General features: G+C 40.0%; 2 protein-coding genes across 6 annotated transcripts in view; one reads left to right on the top strand and one right to left on the bottom strand.

The window, feature by feature from the left end:
• bin3 (bridging integrator 3) overlaps window positions 1-13022 on the top strand; it is a 47151-nt gene extending 34129 nt beyond the window's left edge. The window contains exons 10-16 of one of the 2 annotated variants that reach the window (XR_015086980.1): window positions 514-668; window positions 1093-1186; window positions 8700-8775; window positions 8864-8940; window positions 11092-11266; window positions 11418-11540; window positions 11608-13022. The gene's annotated coding sequence lies outside the window, so the exon portion shown is untranslated. The remainder of the gene's footprint in view (window positions 1-513; window positions 669-1092; window positions 1187-8699; window positions 8776-8863; window positions 8941-11091; window positions 11267-11417; window positions 11541-11607) is intronic. The other variant, XR_015086979.1, reaches the window with a different exon arrangement.
• Window positions 81-18116, bottom strand: acsl2 (acyl-CoA synthetase long chain family member 2). Of its 4 annotated transcripts, none has more exons than XM_086032061.1 (20): window positions 18021-18116; window positions 11594-11838; window positions 11405-11519; window positions 10376-10440; window positions 10177-10278; window positions 8874-8973; window positions 8568-8746; window positions 8456-8488; window positions 6887-6938; window positions 6683-6756; window positions 6317-6394; window positions 5287-5421; window positions 5069-5203; window positions 3680-3848; window positions 2782-2870; window positions 2257-2373; window positions 2009-2152; window positions 1091-1192; window positions 942-1013; window positions 81-646 (listed from the first exon to the last, which is right to left on the bottom strand). In XM_086032061.1, the coding sequence occupies exons 2-20, from the start codon at window positions 11834-11836 to the stop codon at window positions 506-508; spliced, it is 2145 nt and encodes a 714-aa protein (XP_085888187.1). In that variant the 5' UTR covers window positions 11837-11838; window positions 18021-18116; the 3' UTR covers window positions 81-505. The 4 variants fall into 4 exon arrangements, with proteins under 4 accessions (XP_085888187.1, XP_085888188.1, XP_085888186.1 ...); XM_086032062.1 differs by having other exon boundaries at window positions 11594-11688; window positions 18021-18106; XM_086032060.1 differs by lacking the exon at window positions 18021-18116 and adding an exon at window positions 15818-15923.
• Between the last annotated feature and the right edge of the window lie 1382 nt (window positions 18117-19498).

Here is a 19498-nt window from a genome sequence, read left to right as displayed (position 1 = left end):
TGACTTTTCTCTTTTTTTCTCGTTTGTCCTTTTACTGCGTTTGACTCATGAGTGTCCTTTGAAAATAAAGACAAATTAAGTGAAAATCTCATTTTTATTTGCTGTTTATTGAACTAAACGAGTCAGTAGTGTTCACTCATTAGAAGCAAAACCGTATTTACAAACGCATACGTCACTGTCGCATGATTTCAACGGATCACATGAGGTTTATAAAACCAAATTGGGGGAAATGCATATCAAAGGAAGGAGGACGACATGTTACAAGTGAGACTTGGATAAACTTGGGGAAAAAAAACCATCAATTAATGCAATGCGTCTCTGAACGTTACCAATAACTTTGCCATTTTGTAAGTACAACACCAGCAGCGGAATAACGCTTTTGGTCCACTTAGATAACAACGTACACGCTAAATTTTGAACAGACGTGTGTGAACTAGTGAAGTCAAACATGTATTTTTCGGCACTTGCACTATGTTTCCAGTGTGTCGCCATTTCGTCTTTTTTTTTACACAGCCGTCTTGACGTACATGTTGGCTATCTGCTCCTGGAACAGCCGGCGGATGTCGGCACGTCGGCTCTTCAGCGTGGGCGTGAGGAGGCCGTTGGCCACGCTGAACATCTCGGGGTGCAAGTGGAGGTCTTTCACCTGAAATGTGATGCAAGGGCAAGTCAGTACACATTGATAACTTTTCCTTTCCTTACCAAAGTCAGCTACCTTAATGCTAAAACAAAATGCAAAACACCGTAGACAGGCTGAATAAACTAGCGCCAGTGATGCAGTTATGAACCTTTAAATAATGAAAGTTGGGAATTAGCTGTCAGTATACTGAAACACGCAAGTCATTTAGGCCACGCCATTTAAAGTCACAACACAGGAATGCACTGCATTGTGTTTGTGGGTGGGTGGACCTTCAGCTTAAACCAGGTGATTGATTCCTCACTTGTTCAAAGGATTTGAGGCCCGCCTCCTTCCCAATCGCTCTCATGTCCTCCAACACTGCCTTCTTTACATCCTGTGAGAAAGACGGTTATTGATATTTTTTTGCAAAAAGTCTGACAAAATGTGCACAATTTTTCATCTTTTACTTACAGGTGTTTGACACAGTTCTTCATATGTGTCCACAAATCCTCGCTCCTTAGCCCAGGTCACAAAAACCTCACGGTCAGGGACAACAATGCCTACCAGGTAAGACTGACCGCAGGGAAACACAAGCAACAACCTTACAATTAACACTGCTGTTGTGTATTTTGTTCATTTTTCTTTATTGTAATTTTTTTTGTTTTTGTTTTGCAACACAAATAGTTTTTAGTTGTTTTTGTAACTCTTACATATTCTTACTGTATTTTGCACCCTTTGGAGACCTTCAAAAACAACTGTTAAATCATAAATTTTGCCCCCCCAAATAAATCAGTCTGAACAGTACAAATCAGATTTTTTTTTTCTTCAAAATTCACCAAAGATATGCCAAAGATTAGCAACAAAATTTGTCTACAATATTATTTTTTACGGACAAATATTCCCTGTGGGCACCTTAGGCAAGGTTCACACCGCAGGTCTTAATGTGCAATTTGTTTTTTTTTTTTAAAATCAGAATTGTTTTTTTTTTTAACATGCATCTCCAAAGTGACCCGCAGAAGAAGAGATGATGTCACTCACGACGTAGTGTTTACGGAAGTAAATGTGGTCCAGGCATTTCTACAGTGAAGCGATTCTGTAGGAGATAGAAATGCGGTATTTGAGGGAAATTATGGGGCGAGGCTTTTTTATCCCATTTCATGGAGACGCCACTTAAGATGGACGTCACATCATAACCGTGCGTAAAAAATGAATCGATCTGAACCATGGCTGAATGATTAAAATCGCCATAAATGTCCACTTTATGCTTCATATTTGAAGTGGGATTAAATTAAAGTCAATACTGTTACTCAAAACAACTTTGCAGATTCAATTTGAGGTCTTAAGTTCCGAACAACGTTCCAGGCTTCCATGATCAGATGTGTAGCATACCTCTAAACTATCTCCATGCACAAAGACCTGCAGTACAGGCGTGCTGCGCGTGTACACGTTTTCGATCTTCTCCGGAGCGATGTACTCTCCCTGCGACAGCTTGAAGATGTGCTTCTTCCTGTCAATGATGCGCAGCGTCCCGTTCTGATGGTACAAAACAGCAAGTGTTTTTATTCCTACAAACGACAGACCAAAGCTACAAAGAGAGGAAACAAAATTGACGTCTTGAGTTTTCGATGCACACTTACTGGAAGCCACTGGCCCACGTCTCCGCTGTGCAGCCAGCCATCACTGTCCAAAGCTTCTGCCGTCCTTTCGGGGTCCTTCAGGTAGCCTCGGAACACGCTGGGACCGCGGATACAGATCTGACAATTAGAACAGCACAAGAATCCTTAGGGAGGATCAGCAAGCGGTGCCATTTTGTACAGTGGATACCAAAAAAAAAAAGTCGACGCACCCCGCTACAAATGTTTGTGATATCCAAAATGGAACCAAGATAAATTGTTTCAAAACTTTTTTTCCAAACTCAATTATTTCTGTTAAACCACAGTACTTCAGTTTATTGTTATTTTCCCTCAAGATTACGTTTTTTCAAACATTTTTGAATTGAATTGTACAGTCATCTGTAACGTTAATGGTGGAACAAGCTTTGAAATGCCTCATCTCTCTTTTCAGAGCTCTTTTTTTTTTTTTTTTTTTTTTCCAGAAAAACCTGGCATTTGAACAGGGGTGTGACGACTTTTTATATGCACTAATACAAGTTATCATCTTACCTCTCCCTCTCCATTCTTTGCAAAGTAGTTCATGTCAGGGATGTCCACCAGCTTGACTGTAGCACAGGGCAGAGGAGCGCCAACGTGCCCTGACAAGCAAACACTAAATGTGTCAACAGGAAAGGAAACCGTACGTCCGTGAAAATAAATAAAATAAATAGAAATAAAAGGGTCAATTACAGTACTGTATGTACTTTCTTCCATCGAGTGAAAAAACATAGAATTACTCTGCCTGTCACGTCAAATCGCTGGCATAGAGGAACAAAGATCATTGGATGGGAATCACTTTGTTAGACTATAAAATCATGTACATTTGTAGAGAGCTATATAGTGTCCAAGGTTATACTTATCTGAAGGAATAACAAAAACTACAATTGAAAAAAACATTTTCGTTAACAAAATGAAATAGAGTGCTTTTAACAAAAACGCTAACTAACTGAAACTGCATTTTACGTTTCTAACACTAACTATAATTTTATAGTAAAAATATCATGCGGTTCATTCATTCATTTTCATTTTATTTATGTATTGACGGCAAAAGGAATTTCAAACAGTTGTTTGAGAATTGTAGTTACTTTACTACACAATTAATAAATGACCTTTTTTCAATCTTGCAATTGACAAACACTCCATATATATATTAAAAAGTCAAATACTAAATACTAAAAGCATTTATGTACATAAAATGTACAAATCTGCTGTAAAAGCTCATTAAAATTAAATGAATATAAAAAAACTAAAGTCAAAATGAAATAAAAACTTAACTATAATGAAAAATCCCAAACTATTATAACCTTGATCATGCCAAAGATTTGTTTTGACAGTTGGACCATATTGTTTCATCAATTGGGTTGAAATGCCCACCCCATCGGAACAATGGTTTCGTCCCCTTCCTAACCTGCGGTCCAGTCTCCCGGCATGGAGAAGGTGCATCCCGCCGTGCACTCTGTCTGGCCGTAGCCTTCAAAAATAAGACATCCCATCGTGGCTCGGAGGAAAGAGAGCACCGTGGGGCAAATGGGCGCTGATGCGGTCAGGGCAAAGCGCAGGTTTCCTCCAAAGTTGGCCTGGAACACAAGCAAGACAAGCAAGATATGTGACTTTTTTTTTTTTTTTAACCAACAATAACCCGAACAAAATCCCACTTCAACAGCAAGCCAGACCATATTTTTTCCATCGACCTCCGCCGAGCCAAAACGCTCAGTTGCCAGCGTACGCGCGTCTCCACTACACTCCCACGGGCGCAATATGCTGCGCTTGCTTTTGGCACCGCTCGCTAGAAGAGCTCGGCTTCTCCTACTAACTTCTCATACAACATGGTGGACTCAGTGCAAGCTGCTTCGTGCTCTCTCGGAGCACATTTTGTCAGGAAAATATATGCTTAAAGATGGATCGAAACCATTGTTAGCTTTATTTCTGAAGTTAACATCATCGAGCTATGACAGATTTTTAGTGCCGAACTGGCAAAGTTTGCTTCAAGAGGTTAGCTTAGCATCTTTGGAGTACATTGCGGCTTGCCCAGTCAGCTGCAATAGACTCTAGCCACGAAAACTTAAAAAAAAAAATTTAAAAAAATAAAACATTTCCATTAATGAAATTAAATAAAAACCAAACAACTTTTTAAAAAATAAAAAGTAAATGAAGCTATATCTGATGTTTATATAACTAGCTATAACTATAGCGAAAACAACCTTCTTTTTCATCTCTGTCAATTAATATCATGTATGAGCATTTTGGCGTTTATTTGAACTCATTCACTGCCAGACATTTTCAGACTATTTTTTTACCCTAACGTTTGAAAAAATGTGGAAAAAAATATAAATGAGTTACTGGGAATGAATGGCTCGACTGTGAAAAGACAAGTACATTTGTCAGTGGCAGTGAATGAGTTCAATGTATTTATTTTGGAAATGCAGAAGAAGGAAGGTCCAACAGTCATTTGAGAATTGTAGTTTCATTTACTTTATTAGACAATACTTTGTGCCCTTTTTGTAAATCTTGCACTTGGCAACTACTCCATGTTAAAAAAAAAAACTAATACTAAAACTAATAAAAACTAAACTGAAATTAAACTTTTTTTTTTTTTTACAAAAGAAAGACTAATCAAAATGAATAAACCCTTCTAAAAATTAATTAAAACTAACTGAATTAAAAAAAAAAATAGTCAAAACAAGACGAAAAATCCCCAACTTTTATAAACCTGATCTAGCTCACCGCAATCCGAATTATGATAAAGCAGCATAGAAAATGGACAAATTGAAAATACTGCAGATGTTGCCGCACTGACCTGAATCCTGTTGAAGACCAGTTTGTCCCAAAGACTGTTGTTGCGTACGACGCCGCTGCTGAGCTCGGCCTGCTTCCTCCTGACGGCGTAGTGAAGCAAAGCTCGCCTCAGCGGAGACGTCACCGAGCGCAGGATCTGAACAGGGAGCGGACTTGAAAAAAAAGAATAAACGCAACTGGCAATCTGGTGGACGACGGACGCCGTTCTGTCAAGCGGACCTTGTCGTAGATGCGGTTCAGCACACGGGGCACGACGGGGAAGAAGGTGGGCTTGAGTGTTTTGATGTCGTCCATCAGGAGGGAAATGTCCCCTTGGTAGAAGCCCACTCGAGCTCCGTGACAGAACATGGACACCTGACATGGGCATAGCCTTCATTTAGATATCGGATCAAAGAAACGAAAGAAAGACCCTGAGTACGAATGGGCATTTGACCACTATTTTGGCGCAAAATTGATTACCGTAATCGATTACCATAATTTCCAGAGTTTAAGACGCCCCCTAATATAATATTTCCCTGCAAAATCCCAACCGAAAAACCTTTTTTGTCTCTACTTCATGTATAATACGGTCCCCCAATTTGCTGGTAGTCTTTATTAAAATAAACTCACACCAACTACAAAACACTCTCAGATAAACTATTGAAAAACTCTCATACACACCAATGAAAATCTCTCACACTTTACTAAACCCTCTCACACAACTACTGAAATTTTTTCGCCCCTATACATACATTACATAACTAAACGTTCTCACGCACACTACTAAGAAACTCATTTACGCCCCTGAAACGCTCTCACGCTAACGACTGAAACACGCACACTGACTACTTAAAAGCTCTGATATTTTTTTTTCCGCCTACACTCAGAAAAGTTCAACCAATACACATTTCTTTTCACTCATAATTTACAGAAATGCTCACACTCACTATTGATTTTTTTTTTTTTTTTTTTGCTCATACACTTAACTGAAACACTGTCACACACTACTGATACGCTCAAATACACACTGCCGAAATGCTCTCATACTCGCTACTCAATCACGCACTCCAACACACACTACTGAAATGTTCTCTCACACACTACTGAAACTTTTTCACACACATTGAAGATGTCCCTTACAGTGATAGCTTATCCTCCCGGACGTCAACAGCAAACTGAACGAATAAACAACGCTTTTGAATCTCAACTGCTTTGAGACACAATTAATTAACAATCAATTGATTGATTAGCAGTCTTGCAATGAGCCCACCTGGATCATCCGCTCAAACATGTGTGCCAGCGGCAGGTAGGAAATGGAAACATCTTCTTGTCGGATGACAAAGGAACCCTGGCAGAGGGAAAATAACGGGAGAAATGTTTCAGTTCTCCGGGGAGACATGAAGCCTCAGAGGCAATCAAACATCTTGTATGTTTTTTTTGGGGGGTTTTTTTTTCCCTCCAGCATTTAGAAAGCAGACTATAAGGAGCCAATTAGTTTAAGCAGCTCGCAGCCACAGGGCCAATCAAACACTCAGTTAATCATACCATTAAACACAGCAGGGAGGAAATAAAGGGGGGACAGACACAAAGCAGACATGAAGAGATGCTGTGGGAGGAGGCGGGAAGGAAGACAGACCTCCAGGATCTTAATGACAGAGGAAGTGTTCGAGGCGATGTTGCCGTGGGTGATCATGGCTCCCTTAGGCTTGCCTGCACATAAACAAACAAAGACATTAGTGGAGCGTCCCGGACGCTTTGGGAGCTGTGCAGCGTGGGTCGTAAAAGACGCCGACTGTGGGCACCGCTGCAGTGATATGAGCAGGGGATGATTAGGAGGTACCTGTGGTTCCACTGGTGAAGCAAACCACGGCCAGATCTTGAGGCTGGGGGGGCTAAAGCGCAAGGGAATAAAAGAATATCAATATCAGACCACCTCCACTAACTGCTGAAGCATTACGCGGGAATTCACACTGCTGATCGTAATGCCCTAATTCTGATTTAGTGCCTGTACGTATAGTGAGATCTGTAAGATTTTTGGGAGAGGTGATTTACATTTTTTTTTTTTTTTTACACAAATGATGGTCAAATTCTAAATTGTACAATGATCGCGGGCATTAGAAATGTACTGAAAAAGCAAAACATTTGTCCAACCTGTCTAAATAGCATTCGGACGTTTTGATGATGTTCAGCTTTGTACCCTAGAACACTAACGTAGGGTGATTTCCACCCGCGCAATTTTTTTAATGTGATATTTTGTATTGGGAAATTAAAGAAGACAACTTCCAATTTGGCATACAGTGTTGTAATTTTACATAAATTGATGAAAACTGTATTTTATCCAGAATATTACGTCAGGTTAAATGTACCCGACGTTAGTGATGGTGTTACTAATTTTAACGTTAGTGTTCGAGGGTTAATGACCTTTCCAATAAGGGAGTAAGGCAAGGTGAAGCCGCCTCCTCCTCCTCCTCCTCCTTCCCCTGGCTTGTGGGGTTACGAATGACACGCAACTAGCTGTCACAGTGGAATACCTCTTGTCACATGGAACAAGAAGGAATGCTCAGTTAGCGCCATACTTCCTGTATTTCCATTTGATTGTTTTATATTTATGTCCTCAAAGTGTTCCCGTCTAAACTTGTGTGAGAGACTACGGCACGTTCCGACTTAGTTAAAATTCCAGTCATATCGCTGCTGCAGGAACACAGACACATCATAAACCGGATGTATGTATAGTTGTATACAGTATTTTTTTTGTTTTTATTTAAAGAGGAAGTCAACCCAAAATGTATTTTTTTTCCAGAATATATTTCTGTGCAGGCCCGCTAGTTGAGGAATAAAGCAGCAAAATCCACCCGCTTTTAGCCATCTCAGGGGTCGGCCATTTTGTCACTTCTATCGACTGAAAATGACATCACAGTTGCTCAGGGCTCAGATAACGACCAATCATGGCCCAGCTTCAGAAAACAGGTCAGCTGTGATTGGTCATTACCTGAGCCCTGAGACACTGTGATGTCATTTTCAGTTGACAGAAGAGACAAAATGGCCGCTTCCAGACATGACTAAAAACGGGTGGATTAACTCTTATTCCGCAAACGCAATATTTATCAGAATACCTTGTTTCAACTAGTGGGCCTGCATTGAACATATTCTTGAAAAAAATATGTTTGGGTTGACTTCCGCTTTAACCCTCATTGTGAATGGCTGCTTTACAAGAGTGTCCCGACCAAGACAACAAGTAGACATGGAATACAATGACAGACTAACAATACAAAACAATCACAGCAGCTCCAGTGTAACCTAAAAAAAAAAAACACCATCAAAAGCATTTTCTGTCTACAGTATTGCCACTTTTGGGCCTAACACATGGAATTGTGTCAGAGTGAAATTATTTTAACATATGAAAACTCACCAAAGGCTCTTTGAGGTTCTGCCTTCCCAGATCCTACAATATGCACAAGGAGAATCAGCTGATGATGATGATGATGAATGGAACAACAATTGAGTGTACACTGGCTGCTCACCATGAGCTGTGTCAGTTTGAGAACCTCCACCTGGCAACAGGTCGCCCGCTCGGCAAAGGCTTCGCTGAAGTCGTCAAAGAGAACCAGACAGCAGAGTTTGGGAGTGACGCCCTTCTCCTTATTCTCCAACAGTGAGACGGCCTTCTCCTCCCGGTCGCACACCACCAGGGAGATCTCCGCTAAAGCCCAACGCCACACAAGCACAACTGTGAGTTCTATCGATCTACAGTATCTATTACAAATATATTTATATCAGTCTGATCTTGTGGGGTTTTTTTTTTAATATATATACACAGGACGTCTTACCAAGGTTCAGAATATGGACCATGGCCTCCAGCCCCAGTGTCTCGTACAGAGGAACCAGGGCCATGGAGTAAGTGTAGCAGGCCAGCTCTGTAATGATCCACTGCCGCCAACAGAGGGAGACAAAGAAGCACTTTTACACTCACATGGCCTTCCTCGCTCAGTCAGTTAGATAACGCTTTCAAAGTGAAGGAAAATGTCAGCCAAACCAAACAAAGACACTCGGGGAAATTATAATTATGGTTTTGGAGCTAATCTCATAGTTGAAATAGAGCAAATAATAGTTTTGCCCTTTTTAGTCTGTGAAAATGGTCTTGCCTGTTGGGTACAATAGAAATGACGATTCCAGCAGATGACTTGAATGAGTAATAGCTGTCTAAAGACACACAGTGACTGCCTGCAGTCTCTTCTCTGAACATATTGATTTATTAACGTAGATGCACAAGGACACAAAGAAACTGTCAAAATGAACTTTAGAGCATCATTCTGGGCTTCCTGGACGTGATTTGTAGTGGACCCCGGTAGACGTACAGTGTTATGATGTCACAGTATAGTTTTTTAAAGACAACTTGGCAGTTAATCATCCTGAATTTTGGCATTAAAAGACAATTACCATATGTTTTAAATAGCAATGTACAGTGGGTCGTTGGTATATGACAGAGTTCCCTTCCTAGGGCGGCAATGTAAGCCAAAATCTTGACATAAGAAAGAATATGTCATAGATAGATAGTCCATATCTAACATAATAAGTAAAGTCATTACAGTATATATTTGCATGACAATCATATAATATAAATATAAAACAATCAAATCAAAAAAAAAAGATAAAAAAAAGAAAAATCAATATGTATGGAAGAGTCAATACATTAATATGGGAATTAATAATTCACAAATGCATGCATCATTTGTACTTCCTTTCATTAGGTGCTGCTGTTTTAGTTTGCAATTACAGTTCAATTGCGGTTGCTCCCTTTGTCTCGAGTAATTACACTACCAGTTTTTTCCCAATCAGGAAAAAGATAGGCATCTGTTTGTCTTTAACTAGATAATGCATCTGCTGAAGAACGGCATTTGTTTTTTAATTACTAGCAGGCATTTATTATGATCTTGTACCACAATGATGTACATTGATGTAAATGGAAAGTCTATGATAATTGTAGGTTTTACAATATTGTATTTATCTATTTTTGGTCCGGTCACGTGACATCAGATTACACCAGGCGCGAGTCTTCTGGTTGTTATTGCCAAATAATTTGAGACAATCATGCCCCCTATAAATAACAGCTGGCATGCAAACATTCTGTACCTCTGGTCTGTTCTGTGCAAATATGCCAACAAATTGCTCTGGGTTGGGCTTGCAGCCTCGAGCCAGCAGACCAGAACCCAGCACCTGTGCTCGTTCGGCCACCTGATGGGTCCAAGAACAAGTGGATCAACAGGTTGTGCACAACAATGACAACAAGAATGTGGGGTTCAATTTACAAGTACAGACAAATGTGTCGCACCTCAGTGTAGGATATCCACTGGTAGGGTTGGCCTGGCTCCCTGAAGCCAAGGCATGGTGCATTACCTAAGAAGTAACACACAAGTCCATATACTGTTATTGGTTATTCGAGCCAGTTACCAGCCACCTTTTTGAATATTTCCCCCTGGACAGATGTGTTTTTGTCCACTGGCTTGTTCAGGCTATTGGTCATATTTTTGTATTGTGTGTTATTTTAAGAGGGATGTGTACTATTTTAACAGGTGTGTGTTCACTGTCCATGTGTACCGTATGTCAACGATTGTAATCTTGATTTCCGGGAGTGCCATTGCTGAGATAATACCGATAATACAGTTGAACACTCCTGCCCAGCCCCAAACGATCCCATTGGTTCCTATGGGTTTTTTTCTTCGGCAATTAAATTGAAGCGGCTCTGAGGGTACAGATCGATGGTTCACTGGTGAACTTATAATCAATATATCAGCTCTGATAAATATTTCAATATGTCCCAATGTCCTTTATTCAGATTACCGCAATGACCTGCTGGGCTTAATCAAAACTGATTTAATTTTGTAAATGTGGCTGCTGCAGAATGATACTGCAGGCTCAAATAGAGATAGGCAGATTGGTTATTGATTCATCGTGTCTTGAAGAAATGGAGACAGAATGTAGTGCACTACTTGACTGCAACTTCGTACAGACTGCAGATGATTCAGCCTAAACATGTTTGCAATCTAGGGAAGACCGTGACGCAAGGTATGGGAAATTGAGCTACGCCCAAACAGAACTGGAGCCTGTCTCAGCTGACTTGGAGCGAGAGGCGGGGTACACCCTGGACTGGTCAGCAGTCAATGACATGGCACATAGAGACAAACAAACATCCGCATTTAGAGTCTTCAATGAACCCAACATGGTAAATAAGGACAATTAGTAAATGTCAATTCCAGTTTCATAAAAAGTAGATACTGACTAAAAAAGTTGGCCTTTTTTTGACATGACTGTACAGCAATATTGTACAATAATGACTTGATTCTAATGTTCAATGTTCCACCTGCAATCTTCAGGCCTCTCTGGAACATGTCGTAAGCCGTCTTGGTGTCGTCGTGGTAGAACTCCAGCAGCGAGTCATCTTGAAGGAGAGCTGATCGCCTGCAGCTGGGATCCCCCTGCAGCAAAACATGACGACAGTAAGTTCCGACAGCAACACAGAGGAGAGCCTCGTACGCGGCCACTAACACACATTGACGGCTACAGATTGGGCCTGAAGGTCGCAGGGAGGTCGCATGGGCCGCGGACGGGTCACAAGCCAGTATGCGGTGAGTGAGGCGAGGGCTCCTATACCCAGCAGGGACAACGAAGACAGAGAGGACAGCGAGAAGGATGAAGGCAGGGACAGCAGACTCCGGTCCCCAGCCTGATCTGATTCGGAAATTTTAAGTCCCATGTTGGATCGAAGTAACTGTAACCATTCCTGGAAATTCATAGCTGAATGATAGAGAGAAAAGTACATTTAGTTCACCAAAATAATTTTTGAAAAAGAGGTTTCAAGCTCTTTATTGCTCCTCACATTTGAAATATACATACTGTAGCTTTGCCTTAATGTCTGCTAGCTTAATGCTAACACATATTAGGAAACGCAATATATAGATGGGCTAACGGATAGCATTGGTGTCACAGTCAGAGCTGGGCATTTTACAAGAAATTCCCGGGCCGTTTATCGCCTTTCACAACGTGGGTACCCTTCCACCTTCCATCTATCTGCCTTTTTGTCCAACCGGACCAAATAGTAATCGCCTATACGTCGGTCCGACTATCGTTTTAAACAGGCTTCCGTTAGCATTTCCGTCTACAAAGTTCACCGCCCTCCCACTGAGCGAAATTTGAAACGAAAGACTCGCCGTGACATGGAAGCTTCACCGCCGCCGGACTAAATACATCTCCTTTAAGGACCCAAAAAAAGCCTAGCCGCCGCCAACGGGAAACAGAAGCCTCATCGTGGCCATGGAAGCTACATTGCGGCCATAGACCAAAGTCGATTACATAGACTAAAAAAATGCGCTTCCGCCTATGCTTAAGCCGTCTATTATTTGTTTTTTTTTTTAGTCCATCGTTTATCGCCTACAAAATGGGCGTCCGTCATAGGCGGATAGACGGACCTGTCCGTCACATAGGCGGAATGCCCAGCTCTGGTCACAGTATTATAACAATTTAAACAACGGATATTTAAACACAAACAGCGGAGCATGTGTTGCTCGACAGATAATATAACAATATTCACAGGCATGTATTTATTATCCTCTTGCAAAAAAAACGACTACTATTACTGCAGCTTTTTTTGGCTCTGAGGCCGGCTCCATGTATAGTGTATCTGTATGTCTGTGTTATACTGCCCCCAGGTGGCAAAGATGCGCACACCAAAAGGAGCAGCACAATGTGCTGGTATGTTAAACTGAAGGGGGAAAAATGTGGTAAAAACTGTATATCAGAGTAATCAAAATAATTCTATGGCAGTTTATGCTGCAAGATATACTATTAAGTTTTTAGTAAGCAGTTCCTGTAAATTCTACATAATAAATAAATGATTGCATATGCATTATACAAAGTTTCCAAATTAAATTCAAACAATAATTTCAAGTGAATTCATGCTTGATAAGTGACTCATCTTTTTTGTATAATTAATCCCAGAGTTTCAAACAATAAAATTAAAGGGTTTTTTTATGCATTCCATTTTACGGAGGCAGGAAGGGGAAATACACCTATTCCACAAACCTGAACTGCATCCAGCCTCTGTGAGAAACTAGGTGAAAAGAGTGAGTCATGCTGGGACACACACTTGGCACTGCACATCGACTAAAAAACAAACTGGAGCAACACCAGAAAGTAATAATGAAACCAGTCACCCCCAAATCCCCTCCTCCCCTCATCCACGTCGCACCACTTTTCTATCCGACGTGAGGAGAGCGTCACCCGACGTACACTCGTGAACATTTGGTAGCGAGATAGGGTGAGGGGGAGGATCGGGCCACGACCCCTCCTCCACACCCACCACTGTTTTTCCATGTCACTTTATATTGCTCACATTCCGACTGAATGGAAGAGGACAACACTGAGGGAGGTCAAAACATTTTAATTAAAACTATTTACTTTGTACTCAAAAATCGGATCTGCCACCACCTCAAGTATTTTTCCTAATAAATGAACACACACAGACACCCCTTTCCGCAACCTTTCACCCACTTTCTTTCTCTTTTACTCAGTAGGAGAGGGAGAGCTTTACAACTACTTGCCTCAGTGGGCAAAGTGGTGCCCACACATAGCTTGGCAGGATTCAAAGTTAACCATAGCCATCCATTTACATGCCAGTCACCATGTTTCACCACAATTTACAGGCTATCTGCAGCTTTCACTTTTTCACTGCCAGCAGAGTTCTCCATATTGCCAGCCTTTTTTTTTCAACATCCACCAATCTATGTGTTCTGTGACAATATAGACAATAAGAACCGAACCAATCAAAAGGAAGACTCGACTCTCTTCTTTCACCAGAAAATAAGTTTGTTCCTAGCTTTTTCCGTCTTTTAGTAATACGCAATTTCACAAAAAATGCCCATTTCTAACCAAAAAGTGGAGAAGAACAGCTTTTTGTGAAAAGAAACCAGCAGAACAGTGACTTTGACATATTTCCGACAGCTCAAACTATGAAACGAAAACAAGACAAGAAAAAGGGCTTTCAATGGATAAATAACGTATAAATCATTTATAAGAAGATATACAACTAAGAAATCCATCAAATGTTTTTTTTTTTACATGACACTCTTCATCCAGTGAGTAACAAAAAATGGCTCCTGACACCAGTATCACTTAGTTAACGTGAAATTTCACGATTTCAGGATGAAGTGCCATTTCTTAGGATAATTCCTTTCAGAAAAATCACCTTTAAGATTGTTTTAAGGGGAAGTCAATCCAAACATACATATTTTTTTCAAGAATATCTTCTATGTAGACCCAAAGTTGAAACACGGGAATTCTGATTTAAGCAGCAAAATCCACCCATTTTTAGCCATATCAGGTAGCGGCCATTTTGTCACTTCTGTCGACTGAAAATGACATCACAGACGCTCGGGGCTCAGGTAACGACTAATCATGGCTCAGCTTCAGAAAACAGATGAGCTGTGATTGGTTGTTACCTGAGCCCTGAGCAACTGTGATGTCATTATCAGTCGACAGAAGTGACAAAATGGCCGCCCCCTCTAAAAACGGGAGGATTAACTCTTATTCCACAAACACAATATTTACCAGAATGCCTTGTTTTAACCAGTGTGCCTGCATAGAACAGATTCTTGAAAAAAATATGTTAAGGTTGACTTCCGCTTTAAGGATCTGCTGACACATTGTATTTACAGCGGCAGATGGAAATAACACCAAAATGTCAGTTGACTGTGGCGACAACTTCGTGAAGCTTCCACTCCCCCATCCCCCTATCTCACCACTACTGCCCTTTCTCTTCTGACTCCCGTTCATGAATAAAGACAATTGTCAAGATCTAGACAGGCACCATTGTCTCCCAGCGTGGGCTCCCTACAAAACATGAGACAAAAGACGTGGAAAAATATAGTGGAGGAAAGAGTTGACCAACAACACTGCTTCACAGCCTGAGTAATGATCCCTACTCAGACTATTTATTATTGAACGGAAATGTATATATTTTGAACAGAACAAAATAGTGTGTGAGACCAAGATGTAGGTTTACATTTACGCAGTTTAATTGATTATTTAATCAGCATGAAGTTTATATACAGTATATAAAGACATTTGTATCACAATCTAATAAGATGCAATACAAAAACTGTATCAAAGATTCAGCCTTCACAATTAATAATAATGCTCGGTTCTGGAAACACTGTTGAATGTAAAATGTAAATTCTTGTCATTCTAAGACGGCGCTGTTTATAATACAGAGAAGGTCGTAAAACTTAGAATTCAACCAGCACTTGATGGTGTACCAAAACTTGCCACATTGTCAGCATCTTGTGTCAAGTGGGATTTGCATATGAGTCAATTTGATGGATTGACAACAGGGGAAATTAACAATCAATTCATCAGTTAATTGTTGTTTAGTGTTTCTTCCAAACGGATGGGAGTCTATATTTCTGATTGTTCTGAGCTTCTGTTTCCACGAGTGTCGCATTGAGCAATGGTGGCAAAGTAGTTGTGAAGCAACTATTGGTAAATAATGATACCCAATTGACTGTGCCAATCCAAAAGTATTCATGAACAAAACATTAATACAGCTCCCGGATGTAATTACAACTAATGCGCTATTAGTGGAACATGATACAAAAAAGCAAAGCCACAAACTTAAGCCCACACAAAAAAAAAAGACAAGCCCAAGAACAATAAACTCCTTAAGCCTTTTCAAATAACCCTAAACTTATATGGCTTCCTTCTACTAATGATGCAGCGTTACCTTTCATCTGAGACCTTGGTGAAATCCAGTGAGTGCAGCCACCTTGTAAATGACTCAAAAGCCGACAAAACACACCAATGACATCCTGCTTGAGCGACACAATAAAAGCAAAAGAATGCAGCGTCCCAGGCATGCGTGGAAGAGCCCGAGGCAACCTGCAGGTCTGTGCACATTCACTCATGACACAAGCGCAGAGATCACATTCGCAAGTCGTTTTAATCTGATATGTCCTCTTACGGCCGAGAAGATAACAGAGGCATAACAATGTTTCGAGTAGCCATAGGTTTGAAAGAGAGATTATATAACCAAGTTGAACTTGTTCCTGAATATATTTGAAAGTACCAACCTGCTCTTAATAGAACGGAAAAGACATTACAGCATTACGACTGCAGTCAACATTACTTTTCAAACTTCAGCAGAAGCGGCTTCTCTTTATACTTGAATACCGTTAAGAAAGTGAAACTATTTTTTAAGAACTTTGCCTGTGCGATTTTTTTTTGGATGACGAGTACTGCTTTCAGTCTAAGAAGCAGTGACAATGAATGTCAGCCTGACGTGAATACTGAAGCTGCATAGTAGCTGACTGACAATGAGAGCAATCCTAGGGAATTCCTCCCCCTGACCCAGAAAACTGCAGGAGGCGACACCGGGAGGGGGCAGGCTTTTAATGGGCAAGAGCGGCAGCAACCAAAGGCCCGGCTGGAGGAATGAACCCTGCGCTCCGTCCACCAGCATAGTGTGGTCGAGGGGAGATGAGGTCGCCCGTTGCAGGGGACAAGTGAAGCCGGAAGTGGGAAGTGGCTGGGCAGCGGAAGAACAGAGAAAACGGGAGAGGGAATGGAACATTCCATGTTTTCTAACCGCCAATCCCAAATGAAGCGTGAAGAAACAGACACATTCAGTCAAGTATGTCTCCGTGAGAGGGGAGGGACACATTGACTGGTGAAGCAGGGGGAAAAAATCCTGCATGCAGAGAAGACGCTCCGCTATGAGCAGTCGTTATTTTTAGCTCCTGATGTGAGCCAGGGTTCGGAAACTAGCAATGTTCATTAAAAGCTGTAAGGCATATCAAATATGATATTGTCTTGGGGACACGCATGGATGCATTCCTTTCTTTTGAGACGAGGTAGAGTGGAACGTAGTGATGGGACAAGTCACAGAAGGATAAATCACGGTTGATGAATTCAGTGTTAAAAGAAAATAGCACAAGGCCCTAGGACACAGCCCTGAGGGACGCCGTAACTTATGAATCACAGTGGTTTTTGGAATAGGTTAGTTACGTGCGATTTCAGTATCCCTACCATAGACATTTATGATCCCGGTGACCTCATACTGTCATTGGCGACTTCAACTGTGCTCCTCTCTCTCGTCAACTAACAGCTTCACACAACACTTGCAGTAAGACGGAATACAACTCTGCACCTCCTGTATGCAAATGGGAGGGAGCTCTTGTCAATTTTAATATATATACTGTATATATAAAATATATATATTTATCAATATCAGTTGATATGAAATACTTATATTGTGATGATTTTTTTAAGCTATATTGCCAAGCCCTATTTTCCAACTTCATACAGTCATACTTAAACAATTAACAGTAGAACCTTTATTTTATTTTCATTTATTTTGAACAAACTCTAAAACTCTGGGAGTTGTTATTTTTATTAGTAGATTGTTTATCATTGTATTTGCACTTTTTTAAATTTATTACAAGTGAATGCTAAACGTATAGAGTTGCTTGTATTTTATTTTGGACTTTACTTCTCTATTGCAGAGTGATTGTTCTGCCTTTTGTCAGAAATAAACTTAAAGTCTTCAAGATTGTCAATGGTTTAATTTAAATTTTATGTGCAGCGGCATCAAAATGTCAGACCTATTTGTAATTGCCATTGGCTCGTGCAGGTGTACCTAATGAAATGACCGGTCAAAGTACGTGGCAAAACGCTTAAAAGTATTCGGTGAACTAACCGAAAAATAGAAAACAGTTAAGTGGTGGTTAAAAAAACCCCAAAAAACTTGGAAACGCAAAAGGAAAGTTCGTTCATCTTCCAGTGCGACTTTCCAGCCTCAGGAGGCGACAAAGGCCACAAAGCCCAAACTTTACCGAACATTAGTGAAGAAATTAAGTCTTACAAGGTCCAAAAAATAAATAAATAAGGAGAAAACTATACAATAGAAACGAGAAAAGGACAAACATCACCTGTTATTCTCGAGCTCCGCGCTTGATGGCTCCAGTCCGCGCTCCAAAACTTTTTTACCGTTCATCCATCAGAATCTGCTCACTCCTAAAGTTAGCGCTGATTATCAACTGTTTCCTGTGGCAACTTTCAAATCAAAAGCTCACTTAACTCGCGGTGGAGAAAAGGCCTTTCGAAAATAAAATAAATTATTTTTATTGAGTAAAAATAATTTCTTTAATCACTGAAATGTGAGAGAAGATCACATTGTGCAGATTGCCAGACACAGAGTGGTCAATAGCACATTCTAATCAGAATTGTCTATGTATCCATAAATGTATTCTGATTTCAAAAACTTTTGTCTTTTTTAGATTTTCATTTGTTTTTAAACTTTTCCCATGCATTGTAATTTATATCTGACATTTCAGGAAAAAAAAAAACATCGGTTGCCGAGCTTATCCTTAATTCATTAATTCAATATTAGTAAACATATTACTATTTTACATGTTTTATTATTAAAATATGATGTGCTAGAGAAAAAAACCCACGGCGGATTTGGAATCAGTGCAAAAAAAAATATCATAGGGAAAAGTTTATTGCATCTGTGATTCAAAAAATTGTTGACCAGTGTTATCCTTCCTCCTTTTCCTCATATACAGGTCTGAAAATCATCTGGGACCACTGCAAAATTATCACTTTATGCCAATAAATACCATGCCAACAGGTAGTGATGAAAAAATGAAGCTTCATGAAGCAATTGTGATATTTTTTACTCCTCTAGATGGTGGGCTTGGTTTAAAGATAAAGGCTAGTGCAATGGAAATTTATGAAAGTTCCACTGGCAACAATTCTTCATGAAGATGTAAAGAAACAAATTGAAGCAGTTAGGTCCAGCCATCCGTTTTCTGTACTCTTGTCCTCAGTGAAGTCACAGGTGGGTGAGAGGTCACCAGGCAATTGTAGGGCTCATCAAAACAGACAGACAAACAACCATTCAGACTCGGTTTCACTCACATTATAGTCTTTAATTAACTGTCTTCAACTGTCTTTGATATTGTCTTTAATTAACCTAATATGCATGTTTTTTCTGTAAATATCTATTTCATTGATTTTTAAACTTTTTACCGCAGTACCGTCTAAAAAATAATTATTAGCTCACCAAGTATCACCAATATGACCAACATTAAAATATAGTAGCGTAAGTATTGATTTAAAAACACAACAACAAGATGTTTGCTTTTTAAAAATGATTTAATAATGTAAGCCACTGTGACATAATTCACAGTTTGAATATAATCACATTTAAATATAAGAAATTAAAAAAATGTATCGAAAGAATTTAGTAACAATATACTGCACATAAAAGTTTGATAACAATTGCACCTAAGTAAATATTTTAAAACAAACAGTTCTCAAAAATTAAATGCAATGTATTGAGATTAATTCACTTTAACAAAATAATGAAATGTACTCATTGGAGACAAGCATGTGTTCTTTATCA

This window comes from Filicampus tigris, chromosome 5, assembly GCF_054856515.1.
Source record: "Filicampus tigris isolate MCC_2025a chromosome 5, RoL_Ftig_1.0, whole genome shotgun sequence".
Classification (NCBI taxonomy): Eukaryota; Metazoa; Chordata; class Actinopteri; order Syngnathiformes; family Syngnathidae; genus Filicampus; species Filicampus tigris.
Note: the sequence above shows the minus strand (reverse complement) of the source record. Positions and strands in the feature narration are given on the sequence as shown.